The sequence below is a fragment of the Oncorhynchus mykiss genome, chromosome 16 (assembly GCF_013265735.2).
Source record: "Oncorhynchus mykiss isolate Arlee chromosome 16, USDA_OmykA_1.1, whole genome shotgun sequence".
NCBI classification, from domain to species: domain Eukaryota; kingdom Metazoa; phylum Chordata; class Actinopteri; order Salmoniformes; family Salmonidae; genus Oncorhynchus; species Oncorhynchus mykiss.
This window is the reverse complement of record NC_048580.1, coordinates 77,963,285-77,989,269: the sequence shown is the minus strand read 5'-3', so window position 1 is coordinate 77,989,269 and position 25,985 is coordinate 77,963,285. Positions and strand designations below refer to the sequence as shown.

At 46.7% G+C, this 25,985-nt stretch overlaps 1 protein-coding gene across 5 annotated transcripts in view; it reads left to right on the top strand.

Annotated features, from left to right (window-relative positions):
• flna (filamin A, alpha (actin binding protein 280)) overlaps positions 1 to 25,985 on the top strand; it is a 69,381-nt gene that overhangs the window by 35,710 nt on the left and 7,686 nt on the right. For 2 of the 5 annotated variants that reach the window (XM_036947847.1, XM_036947852.1), the window contains exons 11-36: positions 2,515 to 2,641; positions 2,839 to 2,975; positions 4,195 to 4,391; positions 6,062 to 6,175; positions 9,849 to 9,992; positions 10,087 to 10,210; positions 11,559 to 11,719; positions 12,165 to 12,255; positions 12,484 to 12,771; positions 13,550 to 13,662; positions 13,814 to 13,963; positions 14,124 to 14,442; positions 15,068 to 15,241; positions 15,859 to 16,021; positions 16,429 to 16,589; positions 18,913 to 19,080; positions 19,158 to 19,281; positions 20,162 to 20,318; positions 20,576 to 20,765; positions 20,988 to 21,011; positions 22,164 to 22,243; positions 22,404 to 22,571; positions 22,801 to 22,875; positions 24,054 to 24,153; positions 24,335 to 24,475; positions 24,943 to 25,071. In XM_036947847.1, the coding sequence (XP_036803742.1) occupies positions 2,515 to 2,641; positions 2,839 to 2,975; positions 4,195 to 4,391; positions 6,062 to 6,175; positions 9,849 to 9,992; positions 10,087 to 10,210; positions 11,559 to 11,719; positions 12,165 to 12,255; positions 12,484 to 12,771; positions 13,550 to 13,662; positions 13,814 to 13,963; positions 14,124 to 14,442; positions 15,068 to 15,241; positions 15,859 to 16,021; positions 16,429 to 16,589; positions 18,913 to 19,080; positions 19,158 to 19,281; positions 20,162 to 20,318; positions 20,576 to 20,765; positions 20,988 to 21,011; positions 22,164 to 22,243; positions 22,404 to 22,571; positions 22,801 to 22,875; positions 24,054 to 24,153; positions 24,335 to 24,475; positions 24,943 to 25,071 (3,819 nt within the window). The remainder of the gene's footprint in view (positions 1 to 2,514; positions 2,642 to 2,838; positions 2,976 to 4,194; positions 4,392 to 6,061; positions 6,176 to 9,848; positions 9,993 to 10,086; positions 10,211 to 11,558; positions 11,720 to 12,164; positions 12,256 to 12,483; positions 12,772 to 13,549; positions 13,663 to 13,813; positions 13,964 to 14,123; positions 14,443 to 15,067; positions 15,242 to 15,858; positions 16,022 to 16,428; positions 16,590 to 18,912; positions 19,081 to 19,157; positions 19,282 to 20,161; positions 20,319 to 20,575; positions 20,766 to 20,987; positions 21,012 to 22,163; positions 22,244 to 22,403; positions 22,572 to 22,800; positions 22,876 to 24,053; positions 24,154 to 24,334; positions 24,476 to 24,942; positions 25,072 to 25,985) is intronic. The other 3 variants (XM_036947849.1, XM_036947850.1, XM_036947851.1) reach the window with 3 other exon arrangements.

The following is a 25,985-nucleotide window of genomic DNA, read 5'->3' as shown; positions in this document are numbered from 1 at the left end:
GTTCCACAGACATGTGACTAAATGGAATAATGTGTCCCTGAACAAAGGGGGGGTCAAAAGTAACAGTCAGTATCTGGTGTGGCCACCAGCTGCATTAAGTACAGCAGTGCATCTCCTCATGAACTGCACCAGATTTGCCAGTTCTTGCTATGAGATGTTACCCCAGTCTTCCACCAAGGCACCTGCAAGTTCCCGGACATTTCTGGGGGGAATGGCCCTAGCCCTCACCCTCTGATCCAACAGGTCCCAGACGTGCTCAATGGGATTGAGATCCAGGCTCTGCTGGCCATGGCAGAACACTGACAGGAAATCTTGCAGGAAATCACACACAGAACGAGCAGTATGGCTGGTGGCATTGTCATGCTGGAGGGTCATGTCAGAATGAGCCTGCAGGGAAGGGTACCACATGAGGGAGGAGGAGTTTTGTCTGATGCTGTGACACACCGCCCCAGACCATGACGGACCCTCCACCTCCAAATCGATCCCGCTCCAGAGTACAGGCCTCGGTGTAACGCTCATTCCGACCATTTCCCTGGTGAGACAACCGTGACTCGTCAGTGAAGAGGTCCAGCGACAGTGGGTTTGTGCCCATAGGCGATGTTGTTGCCGGTGACGTCTGGTGAGGACCTGCATTACAACAGGCCTACAAGCCCTCAGTCCAGCCTCTGTTTATTGCGGACAGTCTGAGCACTGATGGAGGGATTGTGCCGTTAATGGTGTAACTCGGGCAGTTGTTGCCATTCTGTACCTGTCCCGCAGGTGTGATGTTCGGATGTACCGATCCTGTGCAGATGTTACACGTGGTCTGCCAATGAATCTTTCTTTTGGTGTTTTTCAGAGTCCGTAGAAAGGCCTCTTTAGTGTCCTAAGTTTTCATAACTGTGACCTCAATTGCCTACCGTCTATAAGCTGTTAGTGTCTTAACGACCGTTCCACAGGTGCATGTTCATTAATTGTTTATGGTTCATTGAACAAGCATGGAAAACGGTGTTTAAACCCTTTACCATGAAGATCTGTGAAGTTATTTGGATTTTTACGAAATATCTTTGAAAGACATGGACCTGAAAAAGGGACGTTTCTATTTTTTTGCTGAGTTTATATAAACAGTACCAGTCAAAGGTTTGGACATTGACTCATTCAGGGGGTTTTCAAGTGTTAAACAAATACATATATTTGAGATTCTTCAAAGTAGCCAACCTTTGCTTTGAACACTCTTGGCATTCTCTCAACCAGCTTCATAGGGAATGTTTTTCCAACAGTGTTGAAGGAGTTCCCACATGCTGAGCACTTGTTGGCTGCTTTTCCTTCAATCTGAGGTCCAACTCATCCCAAGTCATCTCACTTGGGTTGAGGTCAGGTGATATTGAAGGCCAGGTCATCTGATGCAGCACTCCATCACTCTCCTTCTTGGTCAAATAGCCCTTACACAGCCTGGAGGTGTGTTGGGTCATTGTCCTGTTGAAAATGATAGTCCCACTAAAGCCAAACCAGATGGGATGGTGTATCGCTGCAGAATGATGTGGTAGTCATGCTGGTTAAGTGAGCCTTGAATTCTAAATAAATCACACTACCTCCATGTTCCACAGTGGGAACCACACATGCAGAGATCATCCACTCAGCTACTCTGCATCTCGAAGACACGGCAGTTGGAGCCGAAAATCTCCAATTTGCACTAATCAACCCAAATGACAGATTTACACCAGTCTGTCCACTACTCCTGTTTCTTGGCCCAAGCAACTCGCTTCTTAGTGGTGTCCTTTAGTAGTGGTTTCTTTGCAGTAATTCAACCATGAAGGCCTGCTTTCATGCAGTCACCTCTGAACAGTTGATGTCTGTTACTTGAACTCGGAAGCATTTATTTGGGCTGCAATTTGAGGTGCAGTTAACTCTAATGAACTTATCCTCTGCAGCAGAGGTAACTCTGGGTCTGTGGCAGTCCTCATGAGAGCCAGTTTCATCATAGCTCTTCCTGGTTTTTGCGACTGCACTTGAAGAAACTTTCAAAGTTCTTGGAATGTTCCATATTGACTGACCATGTGTTAAAGTAATGATGGACAGTTTCTCTTTGCTTATTTGAGCTGTTCTTGCCATAATATGGACTTAGTATTTGGTAAAAGACCATCTTCTGTATACACCTCTACCTTGTCACAACACAACTGATTGGCTCAAACACATTAAGAAGGAAAGCAATTCCACATTCACTTTTACCAAGACCACATGTTAATTGAAATGCATTACAGGTGACTACCTCATGATGCTGGTTGAGAGAATGCAAAGCTGTCATCAAGGCAAAGGGACGCTACTTTGAAGAATCTGAGAACTTTTTAAAATGTTTTATTTTAACTTCTTTTTGGTTACTACATTATTCCAAATGTGTTATCTTTTCATGTCTTCACTATTATTCAACAATGTAGAAAATAGTAAAAACTATTGACTGCTACTGTGTGTATATCTCTCTAACACACAGTATGTGACTCAATTTTCTTAATGACCAAACTGACCCTGTGTGTGCAGAGGGTCTGGAGGAGCCCTGTAAGAGGAAGGATCTAGGAGACGGAGTGTTTGGGTTTGAGTACTACCCCACCACCCCCGGAACATACAGTATAACCATCACCTGGGGAGGACAACACATCCCCCGCAGGTACATTTACATTGTTAACCAGAGTGACATAGTTTGTGCATTCAACTAAGTCTAATAGGGAAAAGGACTGTAAGTCATTGCAGGTGAACTCTGGTAAATAACTGATCCTCTTTGCAACATGTTATGTGTCAACAACAATTAATAGTCATGAATAGAGAGCCTGGTGTAATGCTGTCACATATCACTTCCTGTTGCAGCCCGTTGGAGGTGAAGATTGGTTTGGAGGCGGGGCCACAGAAGGTGCGAGCATGGGGGCCCGGCCTGGAGAGCGGCATTGTGGGTAAATCTGCCGACTTCGTGGTCGAAGCTGTTGGAGAGAATGTGGGAACACTGGGTAAGTGTACACACACTTGTACGGCTAACTTTGTGGAGACACAATTCAGTCCCATTCAAAATCCTATTTTCTAGCTCCTAACCGTAAAATTAAACTTGGCTCCTAATAGAGGTCGACCGATTTATGATACCGATTGGAGGAGGACCAAAAACAAAACGATGCCGATATTTAAAAAAAAAAAATATTTTTAATGTTAACAATTACAACAATACTGAATTTATTTTAACTTAATATAATACATGTATTTATTTTTATAAATAATGAAATATGCTCAATTTGGTTTAAATAATGCGAAAACAGTGTTAAAGAAAGTAAACGTGAGGGCCTCCCGGGTGGAACAGTGGTTAAGGGCGCTGTACTGCAGCGCCAGCTGTGCCATCAGAGTCCCTGGGTTCGCGCCCAGGCTCTGTCGTAACCGGCCGCGACCGGGAGGTCCGTGGGGCGACGCACAATTGGCCTAGCGTCGTCCGGGTTAGGGAGGGCTTGGTCGGTAGGGATGTCCTTGTCTCATCGCGCACCAGCGACTCCTGTGGCGGGCCGGGCGCAGTGCGCGCTAGCCAAGGTTGCCAGGTGCACGGTGTAGCCGCCGACACATTGGTGCGGCTGGCTTCCGGGTTGGATGCGCGCTGTGTTAAGAAGCAGTGCGGCTGGTTGGGTTGTGTATCGGAGGACGCATGACATTCAACCTTCGTCTCTCCTGAGCCCGAGCCCGTACGGGAGTTGTAGCAATGAGACAAGATTTGGATACCACGAAATTGGGGAGAAAAAGGGGTAAAATTCCCCCAAATGCAACCGCATTGTTTATGCAATGCAGGACAAGCTAGTTAACTTAGTAATATCATCAACTAGTGATTGTGAAGATGGATTGTTTTTTTTTAAGTTTAATGCTAGCTAGCAACTTCCCTTGGCTCCTTGCTGCACTCGCGTAACAGGTGGTCAGCCTGCCACTCGGTCTCCTCGTGGATCAATGTAATCGGCGTCCAGAAATGCCGATTACCGCTTTGTTATGACAACTTGAAATTGGTCCTGATTAATCGTACGACCTCCAGCTCCTAACCGTTAACGTAATTCTAACCTTAACCCTAAACCCCCAATAAATAGGATTTGACCTTGTGGGGACTAACAATGTCCCCAGTAGAATAGGTAAACACGTCCACACACAGAATCTGCGTGTCCACACACAGAATCTGCGTGTCCTCATCAGAAGGTCTGTGTCCAGGTTTCTCAGTGGAGGGTCCGTCCCAGGCGAAGATCGAGTGTGATGATAAGGGCGACGGGTCATGTGACGTGCGGTACTGGCCAATGGAAGCAGGAGAGTATGCGGTGCATGTGCTCTGTAACAACGAGGACATCCAGCACTCTCCCTTCATGGCTGAAATCACTGCTGCTGTAAACAAGGACTACTACCCTGATAAGGTATGTTAAATCACTGCTGCTGTAAACAAGGACTACTAAGGTATTTATTATGGATCCCCATTAGTTCCTGCCAAGGCAGCAGCTACTCTTCCTGGGGTTTATTATGGATCCCCATTAGTTCCTGCCAAGGCAGCAGCTACTCTTCCTGGGGTTTATTATGGATCCCCATTAGTTCCTGCCAAGGCAGCAGCTACTCTTCCTGGGGTTTATTATGGATCCCCATTAGTTCCTGCCAAGGCAGCAGCTACTCTTCCTGGGGTTTATTATGGATCCCCAGTAGTTCCTGCCAAGGCAGCAGCTACTCTTCCTGGGGTTTATTATGTATCCCCATTAGTTCCTGCCAAGGCAGCAGCTACTCTTCCTGGGGTTTATTATGGATCCCCATTAGTTCCTGCCAAGGCAGCAGCTACTCTTCCTGGGGTTTATTATGGATCCCCATTAGTTCCTGCCAAGGCAGCAGCTACTCTTCCTGGGGTTTATTATGGATCCCCATTAGTTCCTGCCAAGGCAGCAGCTACTCTTCCTGGGGTTTATTATGGATCCCCATTAGTTCCTGCCAAGGCAGCAGCTACTCTTCCTGGGGTTTATTATGGATCCCCATTAGTTCCTGCCAAGGCAGCAGCTACTCTTCCTGGGGTGCATTATGGATCCCCATTAGTTCCTGCCAAGGCAGCAGCTACTCTTCCTGGGGTGCATTATGGATCCCCATTAGTTCCTGCCAAGGCAGCAGCTACTCTTCCTGGGGTTTATTATGGATCCCCATTAGTTCCTGCCAAGGCAGCAGCTACTCTTCCTGGGGTCCCACAAAATTAAGGCAATTTGTACAATTTTAAAAACATGACAATACATTCACATATCTACAACACACTGTGTGTCCTCAGGCCCCTCCTCCACCACTACCACATATCTACAACACACTGTGTGCCCTCAGGCCCCTCCTCCACCACTACCACATATCTACAACACACTGTGTGCCCTCAGGCCCCTCCTCCACCACTACCACATATCTACAACACACTGTGTGGAGGGGCCTGAGGGCACACAGTGTGTTGTAGATATGTGGTGGAGGAGGGGCCTGAGGGCACACAGTGTGTTGTAGATATGTGGTGGAGGAGGGGCCTGAGGGCACACAGTGTGTTGTAGATATGTGGTGGAGGAGGGGCCTGAGGGCACACAGTGTGTTGTAGATATGTGGTGGAGGAGGGGCCTGAGGGCACACAGTGTGTTGTAGATATGTGGTGGAGGAGGGGCCTGAGGGCACACAGTGTGTTGTAGATATGTGGTGGAGGAGGGGCCTGAGGGCACACAGTGTGAATCTGAATGTATTGTAATATTTTTTTAAATTCTTAACACAATGAAGAGGACTTTGTGGCTCCGGGGGGGGGTGGCTCCTCAGGGGTGGGCCCCGGTGTGGCTCCCGGTGTGGTGGCTCGGCTCCCCAGGGGTGGGCCCCGGTGTGGCTCCCGGTGTGGTGGCTCGGCTCCCCAGGGGTGGGCCCCGGTGTGGCTCCCGGTGGGGTGGCTCCCCAGGGGTGGGCCCCGGTGTGGCTCCCCAGGGGTAGTTAACCCTTCAGTGGCTCATCTCACCAGATTTTCTGTCTAACCCGGGGTTTTGAACCGGCAACCCTCCAGTTGCAAACCTGTTTGATGTGCTCTCTTTGCTGTGTCCAGGTGAAGGCGTATGGTCCAGGCCTACAGAGCAGTGGTCTTGCAGTGGGGAAACCCACTGAGTTCACTGTCGACGCCAAGCTGGGAGGGAATGCTGCCCTCAACATCCTGGCACAGGTACGTGTAGATAACACACTGGGGGTGATTTAATGTACATAGCTGGAGGTGGGCGTGTGGAGGTGGGCGTGTGGAGGTGGAGGTGGGCGTGTGGACGGTAGTGGAGGTGTCATTGTATTCGCTGAAGGACACGCCAAACCAACTGAATGAGGCACAGCCGGTTTAACAATGATACTACGGGTTTCTCTCTTTCTACATGGCACATTCATCATTACTTACATTGTCAAAATATATATAAGTAAATGGTGGGACCAACAGCAATAATAGTAGTAGTAGTGTACATGGGATTACCATCAACAATATTAATGAGAACCATAATACATTAAAGCAATGGGAGAAGACCAGTCTCATCCTGACTGAAGACGCATGACACGGTATGAAAAACACAACTACATGGGAAATATTATCGACATTACATTACACTTTTCACTGGCTGTCCCTCAGGTTGTGGCAGCAGGACATACATTTTTGGCTGCCAAAACTGCACATTTTGGATTTTCACCTAATAAATATTGGATTTATTTTGTTTCATTCTTTATTGCATGATAATTTTGGGAAAGACATTCTCTTAGGTCTGAGTATTTGTCAGTGTAATAGGAAATGCAGCCAGTGGTAGATGTCTGTACTGTTTGCACTCCATCTATAGGCCTGTTTAGTACCAGGTCATTTATTGGGCTGTGACGCTTCATGGTTGGGTTCTGCTCTTCTCAGATGCACTGTGATTTTACTGAAGGCTCTGAGACTCTGGGTTGAGGTCGGTGAGGAAGTAGTCTACAGTACTACTGCCAAGAGATGAGCTATATGTGTACCTACCAAAAGAGTCCCCTCTCAGCCTACCAGGCAGTTAACCCATTGTTCCTAGGCCGTCATTGAAAATAAGAATTTGTTCTTAACTGACTTGCCTAGTTAAATAAAGGTAAAATTAAATTTAAAAAAATACCATTGACTATGTACAGACCCAGTGTTTCACTGAGCTGTAGGTGTACCTACCAATAGGAGTCCCCCCTCAACCCCCTCAGCCTGTACAGACCCAGTGTTTCACAGAGCTGTAGGTGTACCTACCATAGGAGTCCCCCCTCAACCCCCTCAGCCTGTACAGACCCAGTGTTCCACACTCCGTTTTTGTTTTTCACTTTGTCATAGTTGTTTCTGTGGGGGCATGTGGGGAGGGAAAGGTTGTTGCTTCCTGTCTGTATGTGGGGAGGGAAAGGTTGTTGCTTCCTGGTAGGTGTTTGTCCCCATTACTTAAGTGTCTTGTTCTTCTGCTGTTCTAGCATTCAGGTCTCCACAGACCAGTATGTTGCCTTGGGCCTGAAAGTGACTAATTTCCCCCTCTAGAATGGAGAAACTCTCTTCATTGAAGTAGGGTGACTCTGAGGTGGGGAATGTATGTGGCACAGAGGAAAATGTTTTTATCTGTCAAGATGGCCTCCTTGTTGATTTTTAACCAGAAAAATAATTATCCTGTTTTGATCAATTCGTTTGATTTAATTAGTTCAGATTTATACCATATTAGCATTCCCCCTGAGTCCCTGCCCTGTCTGATTCCTTTATTTTAGTGGATGGTATGATTATCTCCCTATAACCTAGTGGACAGCCAGTGGAAACATCACCTCTGCACCATGTTTCCTGTAGTACTACAATATCAACATCATCAATGTCTTTCAGGAAGTCTGGGTTTCTGCTCCTTAGCCCAAAAGCAGAGGACTTCAATCCTTGTAAATTCCAACATGCAACGTAAAAAGATTTCATAACTGTTTTTTCTTTACCTTCAAAATGAGACAAACACACAATCCAACAAGAACTATTAAAATACGATTTTTCAATTAACGTGTAAACTCTTATTATGCAAATGTGATTTGTTTATAATTTTAAGATATCATTTGTGTCATGCCACTTGGGTGGGTGTAGTGCAGATGGTGGAGTTCTTGTGCTCATCTTACCATGCCCCTCGGCCTATCACGTGAGCATAGTAGACTCAGCATTTGTTTAATGTCACTCATTTTGTTGGTGGAGGCTGGGCCAGTTGCTCCCCTCACAGCCTGTGCGTAGCTCTGCCTGCTGGGCTGTGGGTCTGCGGTGGGGGGCAGGGGGCTGGTAGGCCTCTGCTGGGGTGGTCTGTGCTACACTAGCTGTGGTGGGCATTGAGGTTGGTGCTGTGGTCGTGGCTGGGGGGGGGTCCAGGGTGCTGGCCTGCGGGGGGGGGGGGGGGTCCAGGGTGCTGGCCTGGGGTGTTGTCTCAGCTCCGCTGGGGGGGTCCAGGGTGCTGGTCTGGGGTGGGGATGTCGGGCTGCGGTTTAAAGCGACGTCCTTGAGTCTTGGCGAGGATGGGGACTGTCTCCCTGTAGAGGTGAACATGGTCATAGAGACAGTCCAGATCGAGGATGGGGACTGTCTCCCTGTACAGGTGAACATGGTCATAGAGACAGTCCAGATCGTGGTGATCTAGCTGCTCCTGCAGCCTGTCCTCTGTCCTGTTTCTCTCCTGTAGCTCCTCTTAGTGTGGCCATATCGTTATTACTCTTCTGCCTGTCTTGTTGGAGATCTCTCACCTTCTTTGTTAGATCAGCCAGCTCTCTCTCTCTCTCTCGTCCGTCTCTCTCTTGCTGAACTTCTTTCAGCTGTGTTGCAAGGTTGCTGTCCTGCTCTGTCCTCACCTTGGTTAGGAGCTCCTCTAAGGTGTGGTTGTCTGGTTGCTGTTCGCTCATGCTCTCCCTCAGCAGGACCACCTCCCCCTCCAGTCTGGTGAACTCATCCCTCATGGCAGCCATGGTGGTGAGGAGGGCCTGAGCCTGCTCTGCACTGAGGGGTCGCTCTCCTCCTGGGGCGTGTCCTCCACTATGGTGGGAAGAGAGGTGTTGGATGTGCTTTTTTGGGTGGGGATAGTAGGGGTGAGGGTGGTGCTGGTGGAGTTTGTCTTGTGGGAGGGCATGTCACTGGTGTCCTCTCGCTCTGCTCTCTCCTTATTGGTCTGAAAGTCTGTTTCAAACAGCCTAATGTTACCTTGCACCATGACAGTCCCAGTCTTGTAGAGGTTGATTGTTATCGTGGTGCTGTCAGGGTCGTCTGTCTCTTTGACTTTCGGCTTCCTCCCATTACAGATTCCCTCTGTCTTTATGGATGGGTAGTGAGAGCAGACTGCTGAGCACCAGGCATTTGGCTGGTCAGTGAGGAAGATGAGATTACTCACGTCACCGTTTTTGTAAAGGTCTGCGAAAAAGGTTTCTGGCCTCCCCTGTAGTAGTTTCTGTTTAAAAGTTTTCCTCGTTGTGTCTTTTTTTGGCCTCTTTAGGGTAGAGAACAGATTCAGCGTTGGGGGAGTGGGGACATGGTGCCTGTGGGCTCTGCTGCTCTGTCCTGCTGCCCCGTTGCCATAGCAACCAGTTTCTTTCTGTTGTTGCTAGCTAGCTCCTTTTTGGTTGACTCACTCAGTTTGGTCGTTTGATGTAGTTGTATTAACTCCCCTTGCTAGGTTTGTTCTAGCTTGTCTGCTGGCTAGGTCTTTGTGGTGTAGCTAGACAACTTAACTTAAGACGCAAAGTTTATTTTTTTTCTATTCTGAATGAAGAGTTCATCACTTGTCTGGAATTATTTTTCGATTAGTGTTTCTCATTCTAAAAACCAAAAAATATGAAATATATCAGGATCTCAGTCTCTGTCTGTCTCTCTCTAGGATGGTGAGGGAACCCCAGTAGATGTTCAGGTGAAGGATAACGGTAATGGAACGTACACCTGCAGTTACACCCCCAAGAAACCCCTCAAACACACCGTCATGGCGTCCTGGGGCGGGGTCAACATACCGGACAGTCCCTTCAGGGTGAGCACCCATACAGAAGAAATGCTGAATGGGGACTTCAGCTTCACATACACTCTTCCTGACTGTTTTCTCGTGTGTGTGTGTGTGTGTGTAGATGACTATCGGGGCAGGCTGCCACCCTAACAAGGTGAAGGTGTCAGGTCCTGGTGTGGCTAAAACAGGGCTGAAGGCATTTGAACCAACATTCTTCACTGTGGACTGTGCTGAGGCGGGTCAAGGTAAGACTGTTGCACTACACCAGCCCAATTCTGATTCCCTTCCCCAAGTGTTTCTTTCACCTTTCGCTCCTCATGGATTTAAAAGGAATAAACTCGTATGGTGTCTGATGTGGAAGCTCCCTGTACTACTCGGAGTAGTGCTCAGACCATGTGCTGACTAGCTGGCAAGTCTCTTCACTGACATTTTGAACCTCTCCCTGACCCAGTCTGTAATACCAACAGTCCCTGTGCCCGAGAACGGCAAGGTAACCTGTCTAAATGACTACCGACCCGTAGCGCTCAAGTCTGTAGCCATGAAATGCTTTGAAAGGCTGGTCATGGCTCACATCAACAGCATCATCCTGGACCCGCTCCATTTCTCATAGAGCCCCAACAGATTAACAGATGACGCCATCTCTATTGCACTCCACACTGCCTTCTCCCACCTGGACAAAAGAAACACATACAGGACCAGTCCAAAGTTTGGACACCTACTCATTCAAGTGTTTTTCTTAATTTTGTTACTATTTTCTACATTGTATAATAATAGTGAAGACATTAAAACTATAGAATAACACATGTGGAGTCATGTAGTAACCAAAAAAAGTGTTAAACGAATCAAAATATATTTGAGATTTGTTAAAGTAGCCACCCTGTCTGGATGACAGCTGTGGACCCTCTTGGCATCAGATATGGAGAGTGTCGATTTCCTGAAATACATCTCTTCATGTTTATTCAACATTATTAATATCTCAAAAGTACCCTTTTCGATTTGGTTAATTTTAGATATTGTTTGGAACAAAATACTCTTCAAACATGTCAAATTTCCAGAGTGGGCTTTCTGGTACTTTTAACGATGTGACCCATTTTAAACAGAAATTGACATTGGTAAATGACCAATCACAGCACACTAAAGTTTAAAGGATACTTTTGAGAGATTATTTTTGTTGATTAAAAAGTGAATGTGTGTTTCAGAATGTAGATGTACTCCATATAACACTATGGAATATAATGATACCAAGAGGACAGGTCACAGGGTCTGAATTCATCTGGATAAAGTCAAGAGGTCTATCATGTTAACAGGTCACAGGTTCTGAATTAATCTGGATAAAGTCAAGAGGTCTATCATGTTAACAGGTCACAGGTTCTGAATTAATCTGGATAAAGTCAAGAGGTCGGACTACTTTCCGAATACGCTGTAAAAAGCATGTCAAACATTATTCCTCCGAATGAAGTTCCTATGTGAGAATTATCTGAATCCCAAAATATTTAATGCATACACTAAATCGGCCCGCTGTCTTCCGGTGCGATCCCACTTGTATCTTTGCCATGTCATTGTACAGCTGATATTTGTGTGTGTGCCCCCCAGGTGACATCAGTATCGGTATAAAGTGCTCTCCAGGCGTGGTGGGACCGGCAGAGGCAGACATCGACTTCGACATCATCAGGAACGACAACGACACGTTTACCGTTAAATACACCCCGCCAGGCGCTGGTAGTTACACTATCATGGTGCTGTTTGCTGACCAGGTGGGTAGAGTGTTTACGGTACTGTGGCTAACACTATCATGGTGCTGTTTGCTGACCAGGTGGGTAGAGTGTTTACGGTACTGTGGCTAACACTATCATGGTGCTGTTTGCTGACCAGGTGGGTAGAGTGTTTACGGTACTGTGGCTAACACTATCATGGTGCTGTTTGCTGACCAGGTGGGTAGTGTTTACAGTACTGTGGCTAACACTATCATGGTGCTGTTTGCTGACCAGGTGGGTAGAGTGTTTACAGTACTGTGGCTAACACTATCATGGTGCTGTTTGCTGACCAGGTGGGTAGAGTGTTTACGATACTGTGGCTAACCCGTCATGGTGGTAGGAGTGTCTCTTTCCTCTCTGCGTTCCAGTTCTCCAGCTCCTGTTAATGTTGGCTGACTTCTTCCTTGATAGTGTGTCTGTGTGACACCACCTCTCTGTGTTCCAGACCATCCCCATGACTCCCATCAGGATCAAAGTTGACCCGTCACACGACGCCAGCAAGGTCAAGGCTGAGGGACCTGGACTCAACCGCAGTGGTGAGACACGCTAAACACTCAAAAGCTATGAAAGACAGGAAGTTAAAGTCAGCCTTCACATACAGGATACCAATAATGAATCCTTTCTTGGTTTCCTCCCTCCTCCCCTCCCTCCAGGTGTGGGGTTGACCAAGCCAACCCACTTCACAGTACTCACCTTTTCATCCACCAGAGATAACTAACCCTTTCCTGTTCCATGGCCTCTCTCCCCTCTTTTCTCTCGTCCAGGTGTGGAGTTGACCAAGCCAACCCACTTCACAGTAAACACCAAGGCTGCAGGTAAAGCCAAGCTGGACGCTGTTTTCTCCGGCCCGGCTAAAGGAGAGGCTGTTAAGGACTTTGAGATCATTAACAACCATGACAACACTCACACGGTCAAGTACACCCCCATCCAGCAGGGGCCTCTGGGAGTGGCCGTCACCTACGGAGGAGATTCTATTCCCAAGAGCCCCTTCTCCATCCCTGTGGCTCCAAGCCTCGACCTCAGCAAGATACAAGTTGATGGACTGGGAGACAGTATGTACAAGAACCACTACAGTATATAGTATAGATGGTGATATAGGATCTATATTGTGTAGATGATGCTGTAGTATAGATAGTGATATAGGATCTAGTGTGTAGATGGTACTGTAGTATAGATAGTGATATAGGTTCTAGTGTGTAGATGGTGATATAGGATCTGTAGTATAGATAGTGATATAGGATCTGTAGTATAGATAGTGATATAGGATCTGTAGTGTGTAGATGGTACTGTAGTATAGATAGTGATATAGGAAATGGCCAGGAACAACTTTCTTCTGAAACTCGTCAGTCTATTTAATGAAGCTGCCAGTTGAGGATTTGTGAGGCGTCTGTTTCTCAAACTAGACACTCTAACATAATTGTCCTCTTGCTCAGTTGTGCACCAGGGTCTCCCACTCTTTCTATTCTGGTTAGAGCCAGTTTTCGCTGTTCTGTGAAGGGAGTAGTACACAGCGTTGTACGAGATATTCAGTTTCTTGGCAATTTCTCGCATGGAGATACTCTAGTCTAAAGAAGGCCAGTTTAATTGCTTCTTTAATCAGAACAACAGTTTTCAGCTGTGCTAACATAATTGAAAAAGGGTTTTCTAATGATCAATTAGCCTTTTAAAATTATCAACTTGGATTAGCTAACACAACGTGCCATTGGAACACAGGAGTGATGGTTGCTGATAATGGGCCTCTACGCCATTAGATTTTTGAGCGACTTAGTCATTGTTCAAGTGTAGTAGTGTCTAAGCATCCTCTCTTCCTGTATCTGTCTCGCTCTGTAGAGATAACAGTGGGTAAGGACCAGGAAGTGACCGTGAAGTCCAAGGGAGCAGGAGGTCAGGGGAAGGTGGGAGCTAAGGTTACAGGGCCCTCTGGGAAACCTGTCACCTGCAAGGTACTGAGCTTGATTGCTTTGTGCTGTTTCAACAGTTATTTATCCTAATTCTATGTTTATTGTGCAACACTTTGGGCTCAAACAATTTACCAAATGTGCTATACAAATAAGTGTCCTCATTATTCAATTTAATGCTAATATAATTATTCAGGTGGAACCGGGGCTTAAACCAGAGACCAGTCAGGTGAAGTTTATCCCTCGAGAGGCGGGGCCATACCAGGTGGAGCTGACCTATGACAGCGCTCCCATCCCAGGATCCCCTTTCAAACCCACCGCCTACCCCCCCACTGATGCCACCAAGGTAAACGTGACCTCTAACCCTAGTTCAAATGACTTGATATTTGACTAGACCTTTATTATAAAATCTAAACAAATCAAAGTTTATTTGTCATATGCACAGAATACAGCAGTGTTCACAGTACAATTAAATACTTCCTGTGCTCCCCCCCTCCCCCTTTCAGGTGAAGTGTTCTGGCCCAGGGTTGGAGCGTGCCAAGGTGGGAGAGACTGGGGAGTTTGTGGTGGACTGTACCAACGCAGGTCCAGCTGAGCTGACCATAGAGATCATCAGTGACAGCGGGACAGAGGCAGAGGTCCACATCCAGGATAATGGAGACGGAACCTACACCATCACCTACATCCCCCTGTACCCCGGCTCCTACACCCTCACCATCCGCTACGGGGGGCAGGATGTACCCAACTTCCCCGCCCGCCTCACAGTGGAGCCGGCCGTCGACGCCAGTGGAATCCGCGTGTTCGGACCGGGAGTGGAGGGCAAAGGTCAGAGTTCGTTCTTGCTGTGTGTTCTGTGTTCTAGGCATCAAGGTTGTTGTAGTTTTGTGTTTTTATATACTTTTTATTTCTATTCGGTTTTTCTATTTTGAAGTTTAGTTTATTTTCAGACCTGATTTGTTTTTTTGTTTTTATACAAATATTTATTTCATTAAAAAAATATGTTTTAGAGTTCGGGACAAAGTATGGTGTCCTTTGGCTAGGCTAGCTCCCTAGTGGGTTTCTTCCCTGTTAGCTAGTGATAGATGCTCAAGCTAGGCTGATTTGAAACGGCGCTGTCTTCTGGCAGCATTTACCTGCCAGATTTAGAAGCTTGAAAACCCCATAAAGAATAATAAGCATTGGCCATTTAGATTTTTGCCAAAAGTTAAGGAAAAAAAACTAAACCCAATTCATGATGGTTATTTTAGTGAGTTTTGGATTCAAAGATAATGGTTTTAGTTTTTCAAATGGGTTTGTTTATTATTTCAGTTTACTAAATTGTTTCATGAATAGTTTTAATTTGATATAATAACCTTTCTAGGTGTGTTCTGTGTTCTAGGTGTATTCTAGGCATGTTCTGTGTTCTTAGCCTGTTTATAGATTTGTTCATAGCCTGTGTTCTGTGTTCTAGGCGTGTTCCGCGAGGCGACCACAGACTTCACGGTAGACGCCAGAGCTCTGAACCAGACGGGAGGGAACCACATCAAGACAGTGATCCAGAATCCATCTGGATCCGTTACCGACGCGGTCATCACCGACCGCCGTGACGGCACCTACAGCGTAGAGTACACTCCCTACGAAGAGGGTGAGTTAGTGCCATCTGCTTGCCATTAAGTGTAGTGAGCATGATGTCCACACTCTGTATCCAGACACCATGACGTGTGTTGTTCAGAATGACTGATCATGTACACTACTAACAAGAATAGACTGACGAGTTTCTGAAGAAATGTCATTGTTTCTGGCCATTTTGAGCTTGTAAGCGAACCCACAAATGCTGATGCTCAAGATACTCAACTAGTCTAAAGAAGGCCAGTTTTATTGCTTCTTTAATCAGAACAACAGTTTTCAGCTGTGCTAACATAATTGCAAAAGGGTTTTCTAATGATCAATCAGCCTTTTAAAATGATACACTTGGATTAGCTAACACAACGTGCCATTGGAACACAGGAGTGATGGTTGCTGATAATGGGCCTCTACGCCTATGTAGATATTCCATTAAAAATCAGCCGTTTCCAGCTACAATAGTCATTTACAACATTAACAATATCTACACTTTCTCTGATCAATTTGATGTTTTAATGGACAAAACATTTGCTTTTCTTAAACAAGGACATTTCTAAGTGACCCCAAACTTTAGAATGGTAGTGTGTTTAATGTCCACCACTGTAGAGGTGATCTATATGATAACTCTGTTTTGTCCAGGTCCCCACAGTGTAAAGGTGGCGTACGATGAGTCTCCAGTTCCCAAAAGTCCGTTCCGCGTGGCAGTGACAGAGGGTTGTGACCCGGGGCGCGTACGTGCACATGGACCCGGCTTGGACAGTGGCATCACCAACAAAGCCAACAAGTTCACTGTGGAAACCCGGTATGAGAGACACACTAACCCACATTGAGGATAGTTTTTTAGTTTGAATTCCCATGTACCAAATAAAAAAAATCAGAGTTAAGTAGGTTTCCATCGCATTTTGGTTGGTTTTGTCACTAAAATGTTGCGTTATATTGCGAATGGCTCAGATACAGTGCCGGTATAGCACACGTGACATGATGGACAAAAGAGCAAGATCATTTTTATTTGTGAAACAATCACCAGAATAATCCCACAGCATGATGGTTATTATATCAAGAGTATATCAAGAGTCACCTCCATTTCTCACATCGCTCATTTTACACACAAAGATTCCATCTTGCATATTGTAGATTTATTTGTATTTTTATGTACTCTATTTGTATGAAAAGGAAACCTGGTTAGAATGATGATCTGTCTCTCTGTAGTGGTGCGGGTACAGGTGGTCTGGGTCTGGCTGTAGAGGGCCCATCCGAGGCTAAGATGTCCTGCACCGACAACAAAGATGGCAGCTGCAGCGTAGAGTACATTCCCTACGAGGCTGGAACGTATAACCTCAACATCACCTACGGAGGACAGCCCATCGCTGGTACGGAGACACACACACGCATGCTGGTACTTTGTATTGTGAAGCTAGCTAATGATCTTCCCAATCTCAAATCAAACTTTGTCACATGCGTCGAATACAACAAGTGTAGACTTCACCGTGAAATGCTTACAAGCCCTTAACCAACAGTGCAGTTCAAGTAGACTAAAATAAAAAGTAACACAATAAGAATAACAAGGCTACATACAGGGGGCACCTCGACTGAGTCGGTGTGCAGGGGTACAGGCTAGTAGAGGTAATCTGTACATGTAGGTGGGGGTGAAGTGACTATGCACAGATAATAAATAGCGAGTAGCAGCATTGTACAAGAGTATAAAATGGAGTGGGGGGGTCGTCAATGTAAATTGTCCGGTGGTGATTTTTATGAATTGTTCAGCAGTCTTGTTGCTTGGGGGTAAAAGCTGTTGAGCCTTTTGGTCCTAGACTTGGCGCTCCAGTACCGCTTGCCGTGCTGTAGCAGACTTTGGTGATCGGAGTCTCTGACCATTTCAAGGGATTTCCTCTGACACCGCTTATTATATAGGTCCTGGATGGCAGGCAGCTTGGCCTCAATGATGTACTGGGCCGTACACACTACCCTTTGTAGTGCCTTGCGGTCAAATGCCGAGCAGTTGCCATACCAAGCAGGGACGCAACCAGTAAGGATGCTGTTGATGTGAGCATTGACCAGCCTTTCAAAGCACTTCATGGCTACTGACTTGAGTGCCACATGGCAAGTTACCTTCGCTTCTTTGGGCACAGGGACTATGGTGGTCTGCTTGAAACATGTAGGTATTAGACTCGGAACAGGGAGAGGTTGAAAATGTCAGTGAAGACACTTGACAGTTGGTCCACGCATGCTTTGAGTACATGTCCTGGTAATCCGTCTGGCCCAGCGGCTTTGAATGTTGACCTATTTTCAAGGTTTTGTTCATGTCGGCTACTTAGAGCTTTCTCACACAGTCATCCAGAACAGCTGGTGCTCTCGTGCATGCTTCACTGTTGCTTGCCTCCAAGTGAGCATAAAAGGCATATCTCATCTGGTAGGCTAGCGTCACTGGGCAGCTCGCGTCTGGGTTTCCCTTTGTAGTCCGTAATAGTTTTCTAGCCCTGCCACATCCGACGAGCATCACAGCCGGTGTAGTAGGATTCAATCTTAATCCTATATTGACGCTTTTCTTGTTTGATGGTTCATCTGAGGGCATAGCAGGATTTCTTATAAGTGTCCGGATTAGTCTCCTCCTTGAAGCGGCAGCTCTAGCCTTTAGTTCGATGTGGATGTTGCCTGTAATCCATGGCATCTGGTTGGGATATGTACGTACAGTCACTGTGGAGACGACGTCATTGATGCACTTATTGATGAAGCCGATGACTGAGGTGGTGTATTCCTCAATGCCATTGGATGAATCCCGGAACATATTCCAATTTGTTAGAAAAACAGTCCTGTAGTGTAGCATCCGCATTGTCAGACTACTAGTATTGAGCGAGTCGCTGGTACTTCCTGCTTTAGTTTTTGCTTGTACGCAGGAATCAAGAGGATGTAATTATGGTCAGATTTGCCAAATGTGGGGCGGGGGAGAGCTTTGTATGCATCTCTGTGGAGTAAAGGTGGTCTAGGATTTTTCCCTCGTTGCACATGTGACATGCTGGTAAAACTGATTTAAGTTTCCCTGCATTAAAGTCCCCGGCCACTAGGAGCGCCGCTTCTGGGTGAGCATTCTTCTTCTTTACTTATGACCTATTACAGTTTGTTTTGGGTGGTCTTTGTGCCAGCTTTGCTTTGGTGGTAAATAGACGGCTACGAATAGTGTGGTCTACAGCTTATCATAAGGTACTCTACCTCAGGCGAGCAATACCTCGAGACTTCTTTAATATTAGACATTGCGCACCAGCTGTTATTGACAAATAGACACACACCCCCACCCCTCGTCTTACCAGACGTAGCTTCTCTGTTCTGCCGGTGCATGGATAATCCCGGCAGTTCTATATTATCTGTGTCGTCGTTCAGCCACGTCTCGGTGAAACATAAGATGTTAGGTTTTTAATGTCCCATTGGTAGGATCATCTTAATCGTAGGTCATCAATTTTATTTTCCAATGATTGCAAGTTAGCAAGAAGAATGGAAGGCAATGGGAGTTTACTCGCTCGCCTCTGGATTCTCAGAAGGATCCCCGCTCTGCGGCCTCTTTTCCAGAATCTGTGAGGATAGCTAGTGAACTTCCCAATCTGGGATAATAAAGAACTAGTACAACATCCACTAAACCCACATCTGACCTCTCTCCCGGTCTACCCTCTCTTTCTCCCCCATCTCTTGCACTGTCTTTAGGCAGTCCATTCCAGGTTCCTGTCAGTGACACGGTGGACAGTTCTAAGGTTAAGTGCCAGGGGGTGGGGCTTGGAACCAACGTACGTGCCAACATTCCACAGGCCTTCACAGTGGACGCCTCTAAAGCAGGAGTCGCCCCTCTACAAGTCAGAGTACAGGGACCCAAAGGTGTGTGCCAGCCCTTTATTTGATTCTAGAACTTTTGGTTCCTGTGTCCAACTCTGGTTTCTCTGTGTGGTGTGTAGGTGTAGTGGAGCCAGCAGAGTTAGTGGATAATGGAGACCAGACTCACACCGTGAACTACATCCCGACCAGAGAGGGACCTTACTCTATCAACGTACTGTATGCTGACCAAGAGATCCCACGCAGGTAACACACACACACACACACACACACACACACGTAATGTGCGCACACACACTCCCACACTCGCAGGTAGCACACACACACGCAGGTAATGCGCACACACTCCTGTAAAGTTCTTGTCACATGCACAGGATATATAGGTGTAAACGGTACAGTGAATAGATATAATTATTGGATGACTCTTACCAGAGACGCTACGTTACCCAGAGACGCTACGTTACCCAGAGACGCTACGTTACCCAGAGACGCTGGTCTAAATTGATGGGTCACTATTGTCTAGACCATGTTCATGAAATACAACAGATGGCTGTAATCACACCCAGACACACCTGTCTAATTTGATGGGCATGTAGTAATCCAGCCGACGTGGAGTCTTTCTGTTTAGACATCTAGCTAGCTAAACAATGACCCGGCATAATCCTAACTAATTCCAATACAAGCATCACAGCTCCTCGTATGAATCTGCAGGTAGCTAAAGCTAGCTAACATTAGGCTATGAATATCAATGCAAATGGATTTCTGATTAGAATAATATTACTACACACATCATACATTTGCTAACTAACAGTATGCTTTAACATAGCAAATAAAAACAACTTCCTGACAAAATTTAGAAACCTATCTTGAAAATGTAGCTAGACTCTTACCATATGCATGGATCAACGCTTCACGGCAGGAACCATTTAACTCCGTTTTGTTTTTAGCTGCATCTTATTTTAGTCCCAACTCATTTTGCTACATTTGTTTATCTTCAAACACCTCTCCTGTGTGACATACGCCTAGTTTCCTGAAACGAGTCACATATCGACAGACTACATATTTATACACACTACACATTTCTGTGAAAAATGGAGGGACTTCACACAGTTCTGCCACTCTCCAGTCCCTACAAGGTGAAAGTGTTGCCTACCCATGATGCCAGCAAGGTGCGCGCCAGTGGCCCCGGTCTCAACACCACCGGAGTGCCCGCCTCTCTGCCTGTCGAGTTCACCATCGACGCCAAGGATGCAGGAGAGGGGCTGCTCGCCGTGCAGATCACTGTGAGTTCAGTTAACAGACCAATCAGTCTACTCCCACTATGTCTGGATGGCCCGTCTGGGTGGTGTTATTTAGCAGCAGGAGTAAGCTAACCAGGCATTGGATGCATGCGTCTAGGAGGTGGCATTACCAGCAGTCACATGCACAGGATGTGCCAGCTAGTCACTAGTGGCCCTGTCTCATTTCCATGGTGACATCAGTTTGACTGTCTCATTGGTTACCTCATCTGACGGTCTGTTTGCATGGTGACTGTGTCCAGGACCCTGAGGGGAAGCCTAAGAAGGCCAGTATCCGTGACAACCAGGATGGGACTTACCTGGTGTCGTATGTACCTGACATGACTGGTCGTTACACCATCCTGATAAAGTATGGAGGGGATGAGATCCCTTATTCCCCCTACCGCATCAGGGCTCTACCTACTGGGGACGCCAGCAAATGTACTGTCACAGGTAACAGACACACACACACACACACACACAGTGTTTTTGGTACGGTATTGTGTGATGGTTTGAACTGTCCCTTCACCCCACACGTCCTCCTCCACCCTGCTTCACTCCTCATCACATTTGTTTTCATCCGTCCATTTGAAGCACCAGTAGTTGCCTCTCACCCTGACTCTCATTGTGTTTGTCACCGTTTCGCTCCCCTGCTTCCACCCTTCTCCTTCTCAGTGTCAATCGGCGGCCACGGCCTGGGTAAGAACACTTAGATCCACTAGTCTGGTCTTGTTCCGTCTCTGATCCATTACGTTGGTCTGTCTGCATGCAGGATGGCAATACCCATTTTACAGTTCAGCTCCCTTTCCTGACTCACCTCTATCTCTCGCGCTATCTCGCTCTCTTTGTCTGTCAATTTCTATTCCAGGGGCTTTATTGGCATGGGAAAGATATGTTAACATTGCCAAAGCAAATTAAATTAATATACAAAATGAACAGTAAACATTACACTCGCAGAAGTTCTAAAATAATAAAGACATTACAAATGTCATATGTTGTAACGATGTGCAAATAGTTAAAGTACAAAATGGAAAATGACTAAATGTAAATACAACCTATTTATAATGGTGTCTGTTCTTCACTGGTTGACCTTTTCTTGTGGCAACAGGTCACAAATCTTGCTGCTGTGATGGAACACTGGTATTTCACCCAGTAGATATGGGAGTTTTCAAAATTGGATTTGATTTCTTTATGGATCTGTGTAATCTGAGGGAAATATGTCTCTCTATGGTCATACATTGGACAGGAGGTTAGGAAGTGCAGCTCAGTTTCCACCTCATTTTGTGGGCAGTGTGTCCATAGCCTGTCGTCTCTTGAGAGCCAGGTCTGCCTTTCTCAATAGCAAGGCTATGATCACTGAGTCTGTACATAGTCAAAGCTTTCCTTAAGCTAGGGTCAGTCAGTGGTCAGGTATTCTGCTACTGGGACAAATAGCATTGTAGTTTTTAAATATATATTTTCATTCCAATGTTTCAACATTCCATGTTTTGTTTTCTCACGATTTGTTTGGGTCTAATTGTGTTGCTGCTCTGGGGTCTCTGTCAAGCTCTCTCTGTCTCTCTCAAGCTCTCTCTGTGTCTGTCTGTAGCTCGCTCTCTAACTAACGTAGTTTACCTGTAGTACTAGTTGGCATGGTGAATGACATTGTGGGTAATGGAGTTGATATGGAGGCTGGATGTTGTATGCTGCTGATAGTAATAACTGTATGTATAACATGTCTGAAATGACACCCTATTCCCTATCTAGTGCACTCTATAAGGAATAGGGCTTGTGGAGAGGATGCATGGATGACTTGTGGGAGGGAGGGTCAGACTTCCTGTGTGACCTTTTCTCTTCATCTGTCTCTCTCAGGAGCCGGTGTGGGTCCAACCATCCAGATCGGAGAGCAGACTGTCATTACTGTGGATGCAAAGGCTGCTGGGAAAGGAAAGGTAATGATGGAGAGGTGTTTGGTTAGTCTTTATCTGTACGTGGAGGGAGGGAGACGTGGACAGTAGGAGTGAGCACATCTTAGTGTGGCTATAACGCTCTACCCCCCCCCCCCCCCCTCCCCTCTCTCTCTGCTCCTACCTCTCTACCTCCCCTCTCTAGGTGACGTGCAGTGTGTGTACCCCAGAAGGGGTTGAGTTAGATGTAGACGTGGTGGAGAATGAGGATGGAACCTTTGATATCTTCTACACTGCCCCCCAGCCTGGAGATTACTGTATCTGCGTTCGCTTTGGAGGGGAACTCATCCCCAACAGCCCCTTCCTGGTCACGGTATGTACACAGTCACCTACAGATATATACACAGGCGCGCACATGTGGTTGAGTGTGTTTTTGCAGGTGTCTGAGTCTTGATTGGTTAATGAGACCTCTGACCCCTCCCTCCTTCTACAGCAGATTCTCATTGGACAGTCCGGAGACCGAGTTCCGTCAGTCTAGAGTCTATCTGAACGTTGTGGAACAGTTCGACAAAATAACTTATTGTTTATTCCACCCCCCCCAGGCATTGGAAGGAGCCCCTTCAGATCAGCTCCTCCAACAGCAACAACTACCACAGTACTACAGTCAACAGCCCTGGGTACTGGTCTCTCCATTCCACTCTCTCCACACAGGGGGAAAAGCAGCCATTTTGTGAATCATCAATGTGGCTCCACATTTGACAAAATGGCCGCCGTGTCTTTACGTCGTCTGTCTGGCTGCTGCTTCTGTCATGATGTCTTTCTCTCACAGTGTCGGTGGTTTCATCTTCATCAACATAATCATCATCGTCATCATGTCATACTTCATGTTTTGGTGTTTGGTCCCTATCGTCTTTTCATTTCAGCTACATTCTATTCTGCTGTGTTTGGTCTCATCGCCCTCACCCTCCAACATCCTGATCCACCTCCGTATCCAATACTGTCCCTCACCCCTCCTCAACATCCTGAACCACCTCCGTATCCAATACTGTCCCTCACCCCTCCTCAACATCCTGAACCACCTCACCACCTCCGTATCAATACTGTCCCTCACCCCTCAACATCCTGAACCACCTCACCACCTCCGTATCCAATACTGTCCCTCATCCCTCCTCAACATCCTGAACCACCTCACCACCTCCGTATCCAATACTGTCCCTCATCCCTCCTCAACATCCTGAACCACCTCACCACCTCCGTATCCAATACTGTCCCTCACCCCTCAACATCCTGAACCACCTCACCACCTCCGTATCCAATACTGTCCCTCATCCCTCAACAACATCCTGAACCACCTCACCACCTCCGTATCCAATACTGTCCCTCATCCCTCCTCAACATCCTGAACCACCTCACCACCTCAGTATCAATACTGTCCCTCATCCCTCCTCAACATCCTGAACCACCTCACCACCTCCGTATCCAATACTGTCCCTCACCCCTCAACATCCTGAACCACCTCACCACCTCCGTATCAATACTGTCCCTCATCCCTCCTCAACATCCTGAACCACCTCACCACCTCCGTATCCAATACTGTCCCTCATCCCTCCTCAACATCCTGAACCACCTCACCACCTCCGTATCCAATACTGTCCCTCATCCCTCAACATCCTGAACCACCTCACCACCTCCGTATCCAATACTGTCCCTCATCCCTCCTCAACATCCTGAACCACCTCCGTATCCAATACCACAGTCCCTCGCCCGATATTGTCCCTCGCCCCTCATCATTCTTACCCACATACCTTAGTCCCTCCCCCTCCTCACCTCAGATTCTTTGACCTCTGTCTCCTAGGCAACAGACCGGCCAATGGGAATGAATGGTTTGGATGTGGCGGGACTCCGGCCGTTTGACCTGGTTATCCCCTTCACCATCCAAAAAGGAGAGATCACAGGTACACACACCGTACTGTTGGGCCGCCAGGCAGGAAATCATCATCATCCTTAACCGCTAGATGACGTCACCGCCCTTAACCACTAATGGAACTTACCAAACGCAGGCGCATGATCTCAAATCACCTCACATACTGAAAGCCTGGGGTACCTTGCTTGTTCAACTACTGTTTCCTCCCCTAGGCGACGTGCGCATGCCGTCAGGTAAGACAGCCAAGCCGGACATCACAGACAATAAGGACGGGACAGTAACGGTTAAATACGCTCCGACTGAGGCCGGCCTGCACGAGATGGACATCAAATACGACGGGATACACATCCCTGGTACGAACAACACACACTACACACACACCCCTGGTACGAACTACACTACACACACCCCTGGTACGAACTACACTACACACACCCCTGGTACGAACAACACACTACACACACCCCTGGTACGAACAACACTACACTATACACACCCCTGGTACGAACGACACTACACTACACACACCCCTGGTACGAACGACACACACACCCCTGGTAGGAACAACCACCTAACTCTGATAAACAGTCACATGCATCTTCATTTAGAAAGCTAAATATGTTTTAGTCAATTATACTACTTTCTAGTCTATATTTCTGGACAAGATTAAGCCATTTCAGAATATTTAGGACTGTTGACTGGCCAAGAACCTCTCCTGTGAGTATTCATAGTATCTGTCACGTCTGGATGTGCGGACTCTCATCCCTCTCATCCCTCTCTTCTCTCCCCCTCTTCTCTCCCCCTCTTCTCTCTGTAACAGGTAGTCCACTCCAGTTCTATGTGGACTATGTGAACAGTGGGAACGTCAGTGCATACGGACCGGGCCTGATCCACGGGACCGTCAACAAACCTGCCATGTTCACCGTCAACACCAAGGACGCAGGAGAGGGTAGGACAATTAGTAGTTAAATTATAAATCCATCATAATGATCTACACTGAACAACACTATAAACACAACATGTAAAGTGTTGGTCCCATGTTGCATGAGCTGAAATAAAAGATCCCAGAAATGTCCCATACACACACAAACCTAGTTTCTCTCACATTTGTTTACATCCCTGTTAGTGAGCATTCCTCCTTTGCTTAGATAATCCATCCACCTGACCAGGTGTGGCATATCAAGAAGCTGATTAAACAGCATGATCATTACACAGGTGCACCTTGTGCTGGGGACAAAAGGCCACTCTAAAATGTGCAGTTTTGTCACCGCACACAATACCACAGATGTTTTGAGGGAGTGTGCAATTGACATGCTGACTGCAGGAATGTCAACCATAGCTATTGCCAGATAATTTAATGTTCATATCTCTACCAAAAGCCGCCTCCAACATCCGTTTTAGAGAATTTGGCAGTACGGCCTCACAACCGTAGACCACGTGTATTGCGACTGGTTTGCTAATGTCAATGTTGTGAACAGTGTGCCCCATGGTGGGGTTATGGTATGGGCAGGCATAAACTACGGACAAGGAACATAATTGCATTTTATCAATGGCAATTTAAATGCAGAGAAACCGTGAGATCTTGAGGCCCATTGTCGTGCCATTCATCCACCGCCATCATGTTTCAGCATGATAATGCACGTGTCGTTAGGATCTGTACACAATCCCTAGAAGCTGAACATGTCCCAGTTCTTCCATGGCCTGCATCCTCACCAGACATGTCACCCATTGAGCATGTTTGGGATGCTCGGGATCGACGTGTACGACAGCGTGTTCCGATTCCCGCCAATATCCAGAAACTTCCACAGCCATTGAAGAGGAGTGGGACAACATTCCACAGGCCACAATCAACAGCCTGATCAA